General features: G+C 44.9%; 1 protein-coding gene across 1 annotated transcript in view; it reads right to left on the bottom strand.

Moving 5' to 3' along the window:
• Nucleotides 1-1429: 1429 nt before the first annotated feature.
• Nucleotides 1430-16135, bottom strand: part of LOC104316068 (vasoactive intestinal polypeptide receptor) — a 117907-nt gene continuing 103201 nt past the window's right edge. The window contains exons 11-13 of the mRNA XM_069778310.1: nt 11269-11398; nt 9827-9868; nt 1430-8302 (exon numbers count right to left, since the gene is read on the bottom strand). Of these exons, the coding sequence (XP_069634411.1) occupies nt 8111-8302; nt 9827-9868; nt 11269-11398 (364 nt within the window). The 3' untranslated portion in view covers nt 1430-8110. The remainder of the gene's footprint in view (nt 8303-9826; nt 9869-11268; nt 11399-16135) is intronic.

Genomic DNA, 16135 nt, shown 5'->3' with positions numbered 1-16135 from the left:
TTAAGCGGCTTGCTGATGATTTGGAATCAACTAGCAGAGATCTGGAGGCTTTGCAAAATCCATGTTCAAACACCAATCCATTTCTTTCCAGGGTGAGAGCTACTTTCAGCCCAAAGAGTATGTGAAGAGATTTAAGCAGACAAATTTGTACTCGCACTGAAAAGATCCAATGAACTCTGCATTTCCCCAAAATCAAGGCATTCCTTTTGAGGTGGATAAACAACACATTCAGAGGACTAACTTAACCTATGTCCCAAAGGCAAACTAAACTAACAACCAACCAGCAGGATGCTTAACTCCAGACCTGGCTGTTGTGCTTCCCTTTACACCTGCAAGCCATTAATTACCCACTTGTATAATTATTGCTACGGTCAGATGTACTGTATTTGTATATGCATATACAGTACTGAGGTGGATGGGTCGAGGGTCAAGTTGTACGAGCTGCAGGCAGGATGTTCTCATGATGCTCAGATTATGAATTTACACCACCAGTGCTGTGGAATCATCTGGTTGTGACAAGCCCAAGTCAAACCACCGCCTTGAACTGCAAACTGCATTGTAAGATGCCCTTGGTCATTATGCATGCCAAACATTTGCAGAGAGCACTGGATGGAAGCTCACTTGTGCATCTTATGGGTAAAGCATTTTGGTTTTTTGCAGGGGTGTGGGATTTCCGCAGGTGAAATGGACCTGTGGCATCTGCTCTCGAAAAGCTGCTCGCAGGTTCTCCTACCATGTAGCCTAGATGATTGGCAGTCTGAGTGTGTTCAGTCCAGAAGGGAATGAGAACAAACACGGTTTTTCACATATTTTGTGGTTTTCCTATTTATGGAGGGTGGTTATGAACTGCTACAGTCTGTGATGTAAAAGACAGACCTTAGTTTTGTCTGTCCAGCCAGCGTACTGGGGGGATACTCATGGGGGTGAATTTGAACGGCACAGTATAGTGAGACAGTTGGAGGATATTCCAGCATCCAACCCTACACTTGTAACAATCAATACATGTATATGTGTGTGCATGGGTGTACGTACCTACAAATACAGGAAGCACTTGACATCTCTTGACCGTGGCAAAAGAACCATAGTGTGTTTGTGATTGCATGATTATTACCTCCATGCATGAGTCCTACCTCCAAAAGACATCGGATCCAGCCACCTAGCTCAGGCAGTGGTGTTACCTTCACTGTGGTGGTTTTGGGGATCACTCATGCTGGGGCTGGTACTGATTCTTCTGCTGGCACAGATGTTCTCTAAGGAGGTCTCCCATTTTGAGAGTGATTTGGTCTATCTGGCTAACCTTACAAGTATGAGATCATTATGCCTAACTCTAGGCAATCACCTTATCAGCTCACTACCTCCTTCTTAGCCTTTCCTCCTCTCTCTGTGACTTTTTCAGGACTGAGAAAAATAAAGTATCAGGTGGAACATCTTAAACACAATGTCTTCACGATGGTTTTATTGCTTGTTTTCAGCAGTGTCAACCACAGAGAAGAACCTCCTCTGAAGCAAGGAGATGAACCAAATACAAAGGAAAAAAATAGCCAATTCATTGCATATGTACAGAGTCAGAACAAAATAAATAACATTGGGCAAAAGGCCATGAAACAAGGCGGAGACTTCACCTGTGCTGAGCAAGCCAGCCTGTTCTCACTGGTATGAAGAATACATCACAAGCACCCAGGTACGTACAAGTCCACAGAGACAGTGATTCTCTGTTCACAGCCAGTTTTCATCACTCTTTGCTGTCAAAGCCTATTTACAGAAGGGCAGAGCAGAGGTGCTCACAGTTTGAGTGAGAAGAGTCAGTTGGCACCAGCTACTGAACAACAGCTTGAGGTGTTTGCAAAATGCACTTTTGAATTCAAAAGTGCCTCTTCGAACTTAATTTATCATCATCATTGTATCAAAAGTATGTTGGTTTTTGTTTTTTGTTTTTGTTTGTTTTTTTTTTTTTAAATGTGCTATTCAGATTTATTCTATGTACAAATTTACAATATCTACAAAACTGGGGTATAAAACACCAGTGCTCTGCTGATGCCAATTTGTGTGTCCTAAAGGCCTGGCCCTCAGAACCAAATGGGCATTATTTCCCTTACAGACCTGTTACGTAGTTTCCAGTCCCAATATTTGTCTTCTTCCCTGTGATTTCACAGTACACTAGAAATAACCAGGGTTTCAAACCCAGGGCTCTTCAGTATATAGCACAAACACCATGCAAGCAAACAAGGAGTTAGGACTTTCAGACAGTAGGCGGTGGAAGAGACGGTCCATGGGCCCAGGAAACTCCTAATTCCTAAAAGCCATACTTTACAACTGTACAGATCTCCAGGGGAAAAAAAACAAGATCAGTCATTGTAATTATACCTCATCAGCCTGGTATGTAAATATTGGGTTTGGGGAAGGGGTGAAAAGTTGACTGACTGAAAGAAAATGGATTGAAATCCATGCTGTTCTGGATTTTGGGACACCTGACTCCACGTGCCAGTTGGGGACTTAATTCTTTTCCCTGTTACACCAGTTTAGTTCCAGAATGATACCAGCAGAGTCATTCCAAATTGATATGGGCATAGATGAGGCCAAGAGCCCCCTGCTCTTCGAGGGTCATCTGCAATCAAGAAACATTATGGTCCTTGCCACCGTAAGCATCGGTGTGGGAAAAGTGCGAAGCTGCATTGTGAGTCAGGGAGCTCAGGACCGCAGTCCTTGTCTCCGAGAGTTTGGCACATTCGTTGGTGCAGAGATGCCTTTGGGGGGAAGCACCCCAGTGTCAACACCCCAGTCAAGATCATTTCTTCAGCTAAACGCCCTACCTGAAAGCAGAGAGGCTGGGACACAGGGGGGAGGCAACGTGTTTTACCTGGGCTTTGGTGTTAAACCTAGATTCGTCTTCCAGAGAAGAAACATTGCTTCTCAGTCTCCTTGCTTCTGATACCACATGGATTTCCGTAGGCCATTTATGAAACCGAGCTGAACTTGTGCGGACAGAATAAAATTAGCTTCACAAAGACACATATCGGCCTTTCCAGGTTTGAGAGATTCCCTTAAAATATTTCATATTTCCTGCAGAAACCCTTGTTTAAAAACACTGTGGTGAAGGTGGAAGGAATGGAGACAAAATAATCCCACCAAACGCCTTTAATCCCTGCCACGGAGCCAAGCGATGTTCACTCCTAAGCTTTGGAACTTCACTTTGCTTTTTAAAAACCACTAGCAGTCTTTTATTAATCAGGAGGTGCATCTCTCTCTGAAGGTATTTCCATCAGACTGGAGCAGAGATTTGGTTTTAATCCCTTCGCTCGCACAGCCCCGTGACACAGACACCACCCCAACTCATTGCTTCTGAGCTGAATGGGAACCAAGCGGGATATTGAGAAAGAAGTAAATCTGCTGATTAGTTAATATACAAAACATTTTTTTCTCCAGTAACACCTTCCTGGAGAAAAAATATAACTGCTTCCTAGGGAAAGAAAAAAAAAAAAAATCAGGTGTTTTGTCTCCTGGGCTTTTTACAATGCTGCTGCATATATATCTCTGATTTTAACAACTAAGTTCAACTTAATGCCCTGAAATTCTGCAACAGCCTAGAATTTCTTTACTGCTCTTTTTTAAACCCTAAACATGGTCATATTCTCATTTATTGCTCCTTATGAGAGGGCCACAGAGCAATATAGGTCCCAGTTGAATAGAAATTATCTGCAGTCTAATGTTAGCATTGAACCTTGTACCTCTAGACCTTGAGAAAATAATTTAATTTTAATTGTTCCATACTTACTAATAATTGTTTAATAGCTTAATCACTGAAATAGAGAGTCACTAATTAACAGGAGGGGTTTGATGTCTCAGTGGTATAAAAAGGGTGTAAACAGTTCCAGGCTGAAGATAAAGGAATTATTCTAAAGGCAAATTCCAGTTGTGGTGTAATTCAGGAGTCACTGAAATGAACTGATTGGTGCAAGTGGCATCAGAATTTGACCTCATTTCTGTATAGAGTTTTGGAATCTAAATTCATGATCCTCAAACATATCTAAAAGCCTAACACATCCAGGTATGCCTCAATCTTATTTTGCAGAAAATTAATGCAGTTGCCTTCACTGGAGCCATTCCTGTCTTACACCAGAGTTAAGGGGGTCAGACTGATGCTTTGTGAGCGACAGCAGCAGTTCTGAGCACTGCATCGTGTATTCTGCACGGATTCAGGACAACGCAGTCTGGGGTTGCAGTGAGGTCCTTGAAGTCTGTTTTATTGATGAGTTGGATGAAAAACAGAGTAGAGGAGGCCAAGTTATTGAGCCAAATTCCTGCACTAAGCCACTTAAACGAGGACCTGATCCGAGTGTCATCGTTCACTTGATTGCTCATATCCCCAGAGTGAAAAGCTCTGATTTCACCACTGACTCCTCTGTTCTCCTGAAATACGAGGCCAACGCAGGTGGGCTGGCAGCTCTGCACCGCCTGCATCGCTGATATTGCCATGCCTGTCACAGCAGGTATATTCAGCAGATTCATTTAATCTCTCAAACACCCTTGACAGCATAATGGCAATGTGGCTGCATGTTCGGTGATGAAATAATTGCAAGTAGGGTGCCTGGGGGCACTGTTCCCGGCATGCTAATGTAGTCAACAGTTTTTGAAGGAGCCCCTCAGTTTCAGTTACATCCTATCTTCAGGCTCCTGTGCAGAATAGTCTGGTGATGCATTTCAAGGGCTGCAGAAGACCCTGTGGCGTTGGTAAATAATCAGTCAAATTTTTCCCTGTCATTTCTCTAAAAGGCAAGCCCATTCCTGCTGCCTTTGGCGTATGGTTGATGCTGGCACAGGTTAGCACAGGGCTCAAATGGAAAAGAAGCTGTAAATGCAAAGCAGAAGGTCCTTCCTGCAAACGGAATTACAAGCACAGGGAGAAGAAAAGGAAGGTGAAGAACAACGGAGTGAAAATGCACAAGGTTTGTCACTGCTCATGGCTCACAGATATTGACCTTCTGCCCCAGCAAGGCTGTCTAAAACAGATGGGAAGGGTTTCCCTCACACCTCCCAAAGGAGGTTGCTGGCAATAGTGCTTCACTTATGCTCACCAACTCCGTGCTCAAACTCCTCCTTTGCTTACCTGGGATTTAAGTTCACATATTGGGCACCACAGTGGATGCATTAAGATTAGGCAGTGCTCCTCTGCAGCCCACCCATTTTGTTGGGCATAAAGAGCTACGATGACAGATAAAGAGGGTGAATGACTTTGCAGCCTGATGAATCAAATCTTTCCCAGACCGATCTTGCTTCCAAACTCTGAATCAGTGAGAGGAAGCATTTCACGCCAAGGGGAACAACTTGGAAGCTGAGAGTGAGCTTTCCCTTGCTGCTTCTGGGTTTCCTTGCAGCTAGCCATTCACCTGGTGAAATGCAGAGCTAGGTCAAATCCTTGCTTTGAACCAAGCACAGGAGAAGAATTGGTGGTACTGTTGGGGCTTCTCCGGCATCTTCTGTGTGAGTCCTAATCCAGGTCTGAAAGCACTCACCAGAGCAGCACCAGCACCAAACACAAAGAGGGTCTTTGCCTCCGAGAACCTCATGGAGATTTCAATGGGAACCTTGTTCCTGGGGTGTCAGGGCGTAAGGGCTTCAGTGCAAGGAACATGGGGAAATTTTAAGCACACTCTTGGTTTCTCTGGATTTGGGGAATTAGAGAGCTGCTAAGAGAGGATTTTGATGATCTTATGGCACATCGGTGTTGGATTCTAACTGCTAATGATATGGTTGCAGTGTAACACAGCCATAACAAAGATGGCTTGCACCTGGCTAGCCTGGGGTCTCAGCACTTTAATTCCAGGACCATGGTGCTCATTATGACTATCTTCACAATATCTACCTATCCTCTCAGGTTTTGCAGGCTGGGTAGCCATGGCTACACCGTGACAGCATCTGAGCTAGATCACTGAAAACCCATGACTGCACGTCTACCCTTCATGGCAGTTGTATCAGGGTATCTCATGCCCTTTATTGACTTCAGTCCTCTACGCTTTTCTCAGTCTCCCACATGGAGAAATACTCTGGAAGCATCGAGCTCAGATGATAACAGGTATAGCTCTGGGGAAGGTTACAGCATGGAACAACTGCCCTCTCAGAACTGAGAAAGGAACTGGATGTCCAGATCTGCAAACTCTCCTCCTGGGCTCAGTGTCGTTCGTTTGCGGTGAATCACAGATGCTTAAGGCAAGCAAACAAGCAAGCAAAACAAACCCCAAACCCACCAAGTTAAAGATGCTTCCCTTCAATGAACTATATTTCATTATGAAGAAAAAGAAGTCCAGGTGCTGTTAGATAAGGTGGGTAAGTTTTGATCTCTGAACTCCAAAAGAGGAACCCACCTTCCTTTCCACGTACATGCATTGGTGACCCAGACTCTCCTTCATGAGGACAGCGCTATGACATCTTACAGTAGGATGACAGCAGCCCAATTACTAAGCGTACACGTGAGCTGGGCAGGGATTTCCCAACCCCAGTGTAAAACCGGTGCAACCCTATTTGATGCAGTTGGGTGGGACACAAACGCGAGCATCCTCATCCTTGTGTTGGCTGTCTCCTGACTGAGTTTGGGATTGCAGGGAAGGTCTCAAATGCAGGGCCTGGGAGCACGAGCTGCCTATGATGCTCTGTGAGCCGCCAGCCTGGCATGTCTGAGCAGGGTTTGGTTCCACACCTCTCCTTCACCCCTCCGCCAAGAAAAGGAAAGGAAAAAAAATAACTATTCCCTTGATTTTAACAGGATCTATGTGCATTCATCAAATAGGGATTGCCCCTATATGGAAACTAATAGGTCTTCAGAAAAGAGGTAAAATACACATGCACATCTTAAAGATCTAACAATGCCTTCATCATAGGATGAAAGCTCCTTGCAAAAGCTGAAGAAGAAATCAATTTAATAGCTCCTTCACTCCTTCCTGACTCCTGGAGTGCCAGTTACGTGCTGAGACAACCTTGTTCTGATGAAAGCAATTCTGCTTGCTGCTGTGACGCTAATTTTTTCATCTGGAGAGTGGCTCCTTATGGCAGGTCTGATTCAATTAAGGATTACAGGGTTCTACATCTCCCTTTCCTGGCAGTGTGTGCTAAGCAAGTGCAAATGAATTACAGACCAATTGTTTTCCCCTGATCCCTGATGATCCTGGGTGCATTAATGCACCAAGATCTATGGGCAAACTTAAAAAGAATGAAAAACGCAGCCGTGCTCTGCTTTTGGCATCTGTACCTGGTTTTTATACATGCAAATTGAGTTTCCTGTTCATTGAAAACAACCAAACAAAATACGATGTCATGAACACAGCGCAGAGAAGGGCACTCATGCTGTTCCTTCTCAGTGACCTGCTTTTCCAGAGGGCACCCAAGGGTGCTTGGAAAGCTTTTGCTAACAAGGAGGGTGGGCGATTAGCAGAACACCCTGCAGCACTGGGGCATCCTCCGAGGGGCTTTCCTGGTGCTGCAGCTTCGTCTTCACACGTGTAAAACCCAGAGGCAGGGGCCGTGTGCTGGCATCTCCCCTTCCCGCTCCTCTTCCTCCTGTCCCTTCTCCCTGTGTCCCCAACTCTCTCTTCGGTGCCTTATCACCACCTCTTATCAACGGGACTTTTGGCACATTCATATGTTTGGCTTTTTTTTTTTCTCTTCCCCCCCGCCCCTTGCTTCTTAGCTCCCTCTGTCCTTTACTGGCTCATTTTTTAAAAAGTGCAATGTATCTGTTTCAGAGATGCCGGTTCTGGTAAAGCCACCGAGGACTCGGGCTTTCCCCTCCCTTGCCCCCTACTTCATTATTTAAGACACATCAGGATCTCCCAGGCTCTCCTCAAGTGACCGGGACCTTTACTCATAGTTATCAACCCCTGAGGGCTTGAAACGTAAGAGTGAAAGGTCTGAAAAGAGGGAGAAGAAAAGTATTTCTCTGCCTCTTGGCTTGTCTGATCTTGTTCTGGATGCCAGTGGCTTTTCCAGTTTTGTGTCCTCTGTTGGCTCATGAGGAGCGTGTCATTTCACAAGGATTTGTCATCGTATCGCTGATTCCTGGGGATCCTTCTGTCTCTCAGTTTCTCTCTTGGATGCTCAGTGCTTGGAGAGCATCTCCCCATCACACCAGAGAGAATTCGGCCTGGAAGCCAGAGCACCGGCGTGTCTTTGGTGAGCACTTGGTCAGCATGGAGATCTGGGTGCTGAAGTTGGTGCCGTTGCTGCCTAAGGAAGGGTGGTGATACTTCATGTCCGAGCCCAGGAACCGCTCTAGATGCCACCTCCGCCACTTTCGCTTGAGCTCAGCTTGGACCTAGGAAGAAGAAAGACAAGAAAGTCAGTGGAGAGGAGAATTTTCTATTGTTCTGACTTGATTGTGTGAGCAGCCATAGGTGACCCACCTACCAAAGGGCCAAGAATTATTTTATAAAGGTCATTAAACTCAACCTGGTCAGAACTTTTAGCCACATAGAAGAGAGGTGACACTCTGGACAGTAAACTACTAGAGCAGAAATCCCTGAGCTTCACCAGAAAGGTGAGCACAGGAAATTTCTTATCCGATACCACAAAGGTGTGAGACTACTTACTGTTAATGGCAACATATTCTATACTTTGTGATTATAATTAAGATTTTTTTTTTACACTGCTGTGTTTTTGCCCAAATAAAAATGATTTAACTATAGCTTGTTTGTAAAGCTGTCAATACAGTTGTGCTTTTTGACAGAAGCTACTTGTTCCTGCTCAGGGAGTTTACAGACATCATCTGGTTTACACTGTCCAGATTCAAATCCTGAACAAATCTGGCCACCATCCCTGTCCCCTCCTGCAGCCTTCCAGTCCAAATTTTTAGATAACAGTATAAATTAGATAAAACAGCTGTGTCTGAGGGTCTCTGGGATCAGCAAGCACAGGAACAGTACAATACCAGGATGCAAACCCCAGGACTGGAAACGTGGGAAAGGCAAAATCGATGCCTGTAAGGTAGAAACATGTTTACCTGGCACTGGTCTGTGCCTAACAAGTCACATCAATGCCTGTATCAGTTTTGGATCATTAATAAGTTTGTGTGGTACTGGCCTGCTCTGCGAAGGCTTACTGGCAAAGGTCTCTGCTGGAGCTGGGCTATCTGCCCTGCAAGCCACTGCGTGGTGTACACATGGCATCAGCATGGCTGAAAGCAGCATCAGAGCTGTAAGAGAGCAAATTCTGATTCTGGACACTCTTCCTCTCCCTAGGAAGCTGGAACACAAACCCAGATCACAGCTGCTTCTTTCTTGTCCGTGCTCAGTTTATTGAGCTGAAAGCGCTCCAGCTGACAGCAGCTCCAAGTTTTTAGCTGCTCACACCTACTTGGTAGCCTTCGCGATATGGGTTTAATCAGTCTCTGCTGAATTTCTTACGGGCAGATGGAGCATGGTACAAAAATAACACTGCACTAACGAGCCTGCATCTTGGCAGTGGGCCTGATTCTGTGGAGGATTCATTGAGGCGCTAAGCATGACTAGGGCTTAGAAGATGGGCTTTATCCTTCCCTGCTGAAGGTGGTCCTTTTGGATCAGGGCTTATGCAAGAGTTCTGCTGGTGCTGTCTCAGGAGTGAAGGACAGACTCAGCAGCAGCAACACTACAGTGTGCACAAAAGTCCTAATATGTTTATTAATTGTGCTGGAAACTGTCAGGCAAATGGTTGACTTGTTTTTTTCTGGACTAAGTGATTTGACTTGGATGCTTCCCCCAATATGGTAACATCAGGAACGGGACACTTCTCGATCCACTCTTCACAAGCACTCAATTTGCCTTAGCTGCAAATATTAACCAAACAATACTGTTGATCTTACCTCCCCATTGAGAAAACAGTACAGAACAGCCACCACAAATCCCTAGGGGAAAGGAGAGAACAAGCTTTTAGCACCTCTCAAACTCACTGCAGCCTTGGAGAAAGGGCACGCTGCTGGGGGACTGCTAAGGTGCCCTTAGAAAACACTTGATTGAATTTTCCCTACAAAAGGAGCAGGAGAAGACTGGTTAAGGTACCTTGCAGCAGATGTATGGGTGTGAGTTCAGAGATTGCTCCAGGCTGGTGTTTAAAGCCATCAGGAGTCGGGTCAGCTCTAAGAGGGGCACTTGGTCATTCAAACTGGGGCATTAGAGGAAACTGGATGTGATACTAGACCCACCTTTCCTGCTTGGTCTTGTCAGCTGAAACTGGGGAGATCTAAACATGCTCGCTAGTACATCATCAAGATCAGAATGATCTTAGATGTGGTATAGGGCTCAACTGTTCCTTTCCCATCTCCCCTGCAGTGACAGTTCATTTTTGAGAATCTCAGCTTTCACTGAAGATAACCCCCCAAACTTATCCTAGCCCTTATGGTTGCAAATTCTAAAGAAAATGGAATGACTGTAGATCCATTTATCTCTCAAAGGAGAGATGCCAGATGTGAAGTGATGGTGATGTAGACAGGGACTTTAACTCATTCACCACTGAACGAAGCATGCCACTGACGTGTGTATGGTACATGGTGACAGAGAGATCCTGCTTGCAGGCTGTGAGAACACAAAGTGGCTAGAGATGATTAATGCAGGGATGCAGTGGGATAAAATACATAAATAAATGCTTCTTTTCATGCAAGGGTAGGGCCAAGTTTAACAGCCCAACACTGGAACTGAGTGAAGTGAAGTGTGTGGAGGGGTCTAAGAAGCAAACTTCATCAGGGCTTCCTAAAGATTAATGCAGAGGACAGTCCCATTATCCATCCTCATGGGGAACATGCCTCCTGTGCCAATGAAATGGAATCCTGCTTGAGCAGGATCTACAGGCAGGATTTGGCTTATTAACAGAGGAGAAAGTTCATGCAAGTCAACCGGTTGAAGATAGACTAGGCTCCTGGTAATGGCCAGAAAGACACTCCTCCCAAACGTGATTTATCTCATCTCACACCATGTCAATAATACTTAAACTGAACTGAGGTGCTCATTTTTCTCCCTTGAGTACAAAAAAAGCATGGGGAGACTAACTTATAGAGTTACATTTTCTTTTCAGGTGCCTAAAATGAGAAGAGAGAATCTCCTTCTGGAATTCCAGGAGGCAAAACATAAAATTATCTTCCATCCTGGCCAACCTGGAGTGAGTAGCTTTTTCCTCAAAGGTATAAGAGCAGTATTGGGCATGTCCAGGAAAAACCCAGCTCACACGTTTGCTTATTCCCTTGCCAAGCTTGTTACACTTCTCCCTGCCGACAGACCTGGTGACTGACTGATGGCCCAAAGGGTGGCTTACCTGGAACGACCCAACCACGAGCTCAAAGACCAGCTTAACTTCTGCTTTGAAATTGTCAGGGAAGAAAGCAAACATGATGTAGTGAATGCCAAAGAGAGGGATCAGCAGCAAGGTAGACTTGGCCAGCCTCCTGTTGGAAAGACAAACATGAGTCATAAGGGGAGAGGGAAGAGGAGCTAAAGGGTGAGCTGATGAGAAATCCTGCAGCTGAGCCCTATGCAACCCTGAAACTTTAATTTGCTGCAGTACATATTTGCTGATGACCTGGATCATGATGGTGTAGCCTGTGTCATGCATGTTAAGTGCCTTTGTTTGCCCTTAGGAGCTGTGATATAGGCCGCTTACCCTGAGGTCCTGGGAACATCCAGCCTTTCAACAGCAGCCTTGAGCGAGGCAGCATCAGGAGGCTGCCGTTGCCCAGAGGGAAGAAATGTCTGGGGTACAGCGAAACAGAGGGTGTTGAGATAGCTCCTCACAGCCTAACCTCCCCAGGATCCCTCTGACGACCTGGGCTGGGGTGCAATGACATGTGGAGGTGGACCCTCAGCTGGGCACAGTCACTGTACGTCAGTTCAGACTAACCAAGGACTATGCTGGGAGCATTTCCACAGGCTTGCTTTCCTCCTCGTTAACAGCTCCCTTATAAATATATACGTGCCTCCAGCTAAGGCAGAGTGATCAGCCCTAGATTATTTCTCCTTGGCCCGCAGATTGCAGATGGCTGGTGATTTCAGATGTGGTGACAACATAAAATGTGACATCTTTATTCCTAGTAACTTCAATGGAGGTATTTCTTTCTCCCTTCTCTCTTCTTCCCCTCCCACCGGAGATCTTTTTACATCTCTACAAGCTAAATCATCATCTAGTGCTGTCTTTGTTTGCTTGGGATGTCTGAAAATTACAGCTTCTGGGAGACAAATGGTATGTTTAGCTCAGAATAATGACAGGCTATCGCACAATGAACATCTCCAAAGGAGGGGGATGAACAGTATTAGTGCTTAATGGCATCAGGCCGGGTAATCAGAGGTCTAATTAGGAAGAGATGATAATTTATTAAATATAATCATTATTAAAACATAGCTGATGGAAATAAAATGAATTCAAGGGCCTAACGATGCTTATGGAGGTTGTGGCTCCCTTGGTCACCCACATCCTCCTGTGTCCTCCTTTCCCAGAGGCTTCTGGAGGAATTGAAGCTACAGCTGGGATGTTGGAAATACTTGTTCTTCCATCTGCAAACTCTTCACCTCCAAAGTCTCATCAGGCTCAGTCCCCTCAGACCATCTTCATTTCTTTGCCATCTGCATAAGCCCACTGGGAAGTCTGATGTGCCAGCTTTATGCAGCTGATGCTCATCACTGCATCTCCCAGCAGACCCTTCCAGTTTTCCCTGGGCCTGGCCCAAAGACAGCTTGATATTAAGGCTGTGGTTAGAGGCTGCGGTTCCCAGGGACTACCTGCTGGCTGAAAGGCAGCTGGGTCCAACTCATTCCAGGCAAAATGACTGCCTGTAGGAAGCTGAGGAATTATCCAGGAATTTGCCTTTCCCACCACGTGCCTCACTAGCAGGCACATCCTTGCTCATAGTGAGTAGATCCAAAATCTGAGTCCTCTTGGATGTCTTGCTCTGCCAGAGGACTGTCACTGTCATTGGTGACCATCCGAGTACCATGTTCCTCGCTCTTAGAAGCAGGTCTGGCAGTGTGACCTGCACTAGTATGTCCCAGCCCTAATTCCCCCAGCTCCTGACATACAAGAAAGCAACTCATTTTTCTGAGCAGATCATAGTTCAGTAAATATCAATATTGGCTTTGCAGAGATATCTCCTCTCTCCCCAGTCTTTCAGGAACAGTCAACCTAGACGAGATCGATGCGATGCTACCTTTGTGTACTGTATTCATAGAGACACTGCTTGCAACCTCCAGTGGATTCGAAAATTTTATCTTATCATTGCAGACAACACTGGGGCCTCAGTTATAGCATTTTCCCTGCTGTCTGGACTGTGGCAATGAAAAAGGCATAAATGCCAAACCTTAGGAGCCCCCTCCTCCAGTTTGCACAACACCCCAAACCAGTCTCTTGCTCCCAGCACTGAGCTTCTCCAGAATATTGAGTGATGTTTTAGATCTCAGTTTGGCTTCAAGGCAAAGGCCCAATGGTCTAGCCCTGTGCTATTTAAAAGACAACCCCCCCCCAAAAAAAACCCACTGCAATGAGGAATACCATCTTCCCTAGTCATAGTATAATTTTCCCCAGGTAGCTAAAGCCTGGCTGTGCAGCAGGCAGAACTGCTTGGGAGGTTGTCCAAAGCTGGTTAAAGCTACCTGCTGGAAACCATGGTTTCTCAAAAACCTCATTACTTCCACTCGCAGCACAAGGTACACTTCTTAGACCTATCCTCTCTGACAGATATACATGGTGACAGGTAATTTAGGGAAAACACATCTCCACTAGCCTGCACTGAACCTACTCCTCTCCTTGGGAGTGGGTAAGAGTGAACCAACATTTTAGTCATGCTCCTTGAACACATAACGGAAAAGTTACCCAGAAAACTTTGATGATAATATTGATCTATGAACATGTACAGAACAGAAAGAGATTAATTTTGCTCAAGATTTCTGTTGCAGAAAACAACTTCTATTTGCCTGAAATATTGCTGTACCATTCTTGCACATGTCTTTGTCATTTCCAGAAAACTGTTTTGGGAGACTTGTTTTCATAGTTTCCAATACATTAAAGCCCAGTTCACTGTCTGTAGCATTAATGAGTGAGTCAGCAGCATACCTGAACTTCCAGCCTGCAGCTAAATTGAAACTGGTTGGAATTGAACAATACTGTCAACATGTCAACATGTTATTTTTTTTTATAAAATAAACAAGAGAAGGAGGGAGAAATGCAAATGAGAGAGCCCTGATGTTGTTAGTTTAAAACATATTTATCTCGGATTTGGCAGGAGGAACCCACACATATCATTAACAGCAGTTTCTTCCTAAGATCTCTTGGGTCCTGCAGGCAAAACTCCTGAAGCTAGCAGCAACATTCCAGGTAATAGGAGAATGACATGTAAAAGGATCCAGGAACCTACAATTGCAGATCACGTGCCTCATGGCATTTTAAAAAAGGTCTGGACCCCAGATGTCTCTACAGATAGCTGTCTAAACATTAAAAACTTAGGACCACATGAGAACTCCCCTTGGTGGGATCCAGCCTTCAGGTTCGGACACTTAATACTCATTTCCATAGGAAAGTGTGGTGTCTCATGTCCCACTGCAGTCAATACAGTCAATGGAGACTTCCAGATGCCCCAGAGAATCTGTCTGGTGGCCAGCTACCGCTGTATAAGGGTACAAGTCTCCCATAGGTCCGGGGTCCTACGTGTCAGGTGCAGGCAAGTATCTCAATGTCCTAAAGCATCTCATATGGCTTGGATGCCTAAAAGTGAGCAACTGATTCATGCCCTAATGGAACGGAGATGTTTTTCCAGGTGGAGAAGGAAGGTGAGGAACCATAGACGTGAAGATCATTTGAACTTCAGCAGTACCTCCTCTTTGGCAGGCCAGTGTGGGGAAGTCCATGTTACTTACTGCCCGGCTATGCTACATTTATTTACAAGGCAAAGAGCTTTCCTGGCAGCTCCCACTTCATTGGAAAATGTGAAGTAAAGAGCCCTGAACCGAAAGCTCAGGATGACCTCTGAAGTAATCTCGGCATAACCCTTCCGATGCGTGTTGGCAGCACTTATACTGAGATGAATGTGAGCCAACTGCTCCAGGCTGCTGCTTAGTACTAGGACATATTTCAATATGCTGATTTAATCTATGTACCTGGCCAAAGCTGTTGCAATCCTGGGGGTACAAAGATACAATGCCCAATTAGAGATACATAAAGGGAGGTGACAGAAAGTACGGGGTCTGGTAATGTTGGTGTGTTGTGATGAAAGAAAAAGACGTAATTGGCTTTGGCTGCTGCAGGGAGAAGTTAAGGTCAAATACTGGAATTTCCTTTCATAAATCTGAGAATTTCTCGAGGCAGATGAATGCATAATTTACAATCACTAGAGAGAAAGACTCAGTGTCATGGCGGGTCTTCAGGGTACCTAAGTGCAGAGCTCCCTCCGAAGACAGAGAAGATTTATGAACAGTGACCACGTAGACAGTGGACTTCTTTCTTTTCAGTTCTTTTCTAGGACTGTTTCTAGGAAACATTTAATAAATATCCAGGATATTTGAAATGCTGAGCCAGGACAGTGGCAAGAGTCAAAAATAAGCTGGTCTGAACTTTTATTTTATTTGCACTGAAGCCAAAATAAATCCATGCAGATAGACAGATTTCTTGCACTCTTAAAATACAGCAGCTAAGATCAGTCTTAGCCACTGAGACAGATGCTGATCTCACTTGTATGTTGTTCATGATAAAAAGCCCCATTAAGGTCAACCTTATATCCCTGGAATAAAAGCATTACATCAAGCAAAGCTTCTAAGACAGTGCTACCTCTCATCAGTGAAGAGAAAGGCATTGAATTAATCCAATCTAGTTTAGGGGTCTACTTTAGGATAAGGAAAATTTGCCACAGATTCTACTGAATGTACTAATTTTCTAGATCTCTCCTTTGAAAAAGGGAGCTGAGGGTAACTAGTTCAGAAAAAAAGCCCATATCCTGTGAACAGCTACTCTTTGTTCTCCATCAGGGTCCCTCTGCCTTCAGAATCCAATAAATATTGAATATACAAAGAAAAAGCTTATTTTTTTTCCATGATCATTACTGTTGCTCTCACTTCTTCATCATTAATCCCAGGAGAAGGCCTTCTCACCTGTCTGTTCAAACTGACATAAAACATGCCCAGCTCTTTTAGCAAATGCCCCATTA

This window comes from Haliaeetus albicilla, chromosome 2 (genome assembly GCF_947461875.1).
Source record: "Haliaeetus albicilla chromosome 2, bHalAlb1.1, whole genome shotgun sequence".
NCBI lineage: Eukaryota > Metazoa > Chordata > Aves > Accipitriformes > Accipitridae > Haliaeetus > Haliaeetus albicilla.
This window is presented reverse-complemented; position numbering and strand designations above follow the sequence as displayed.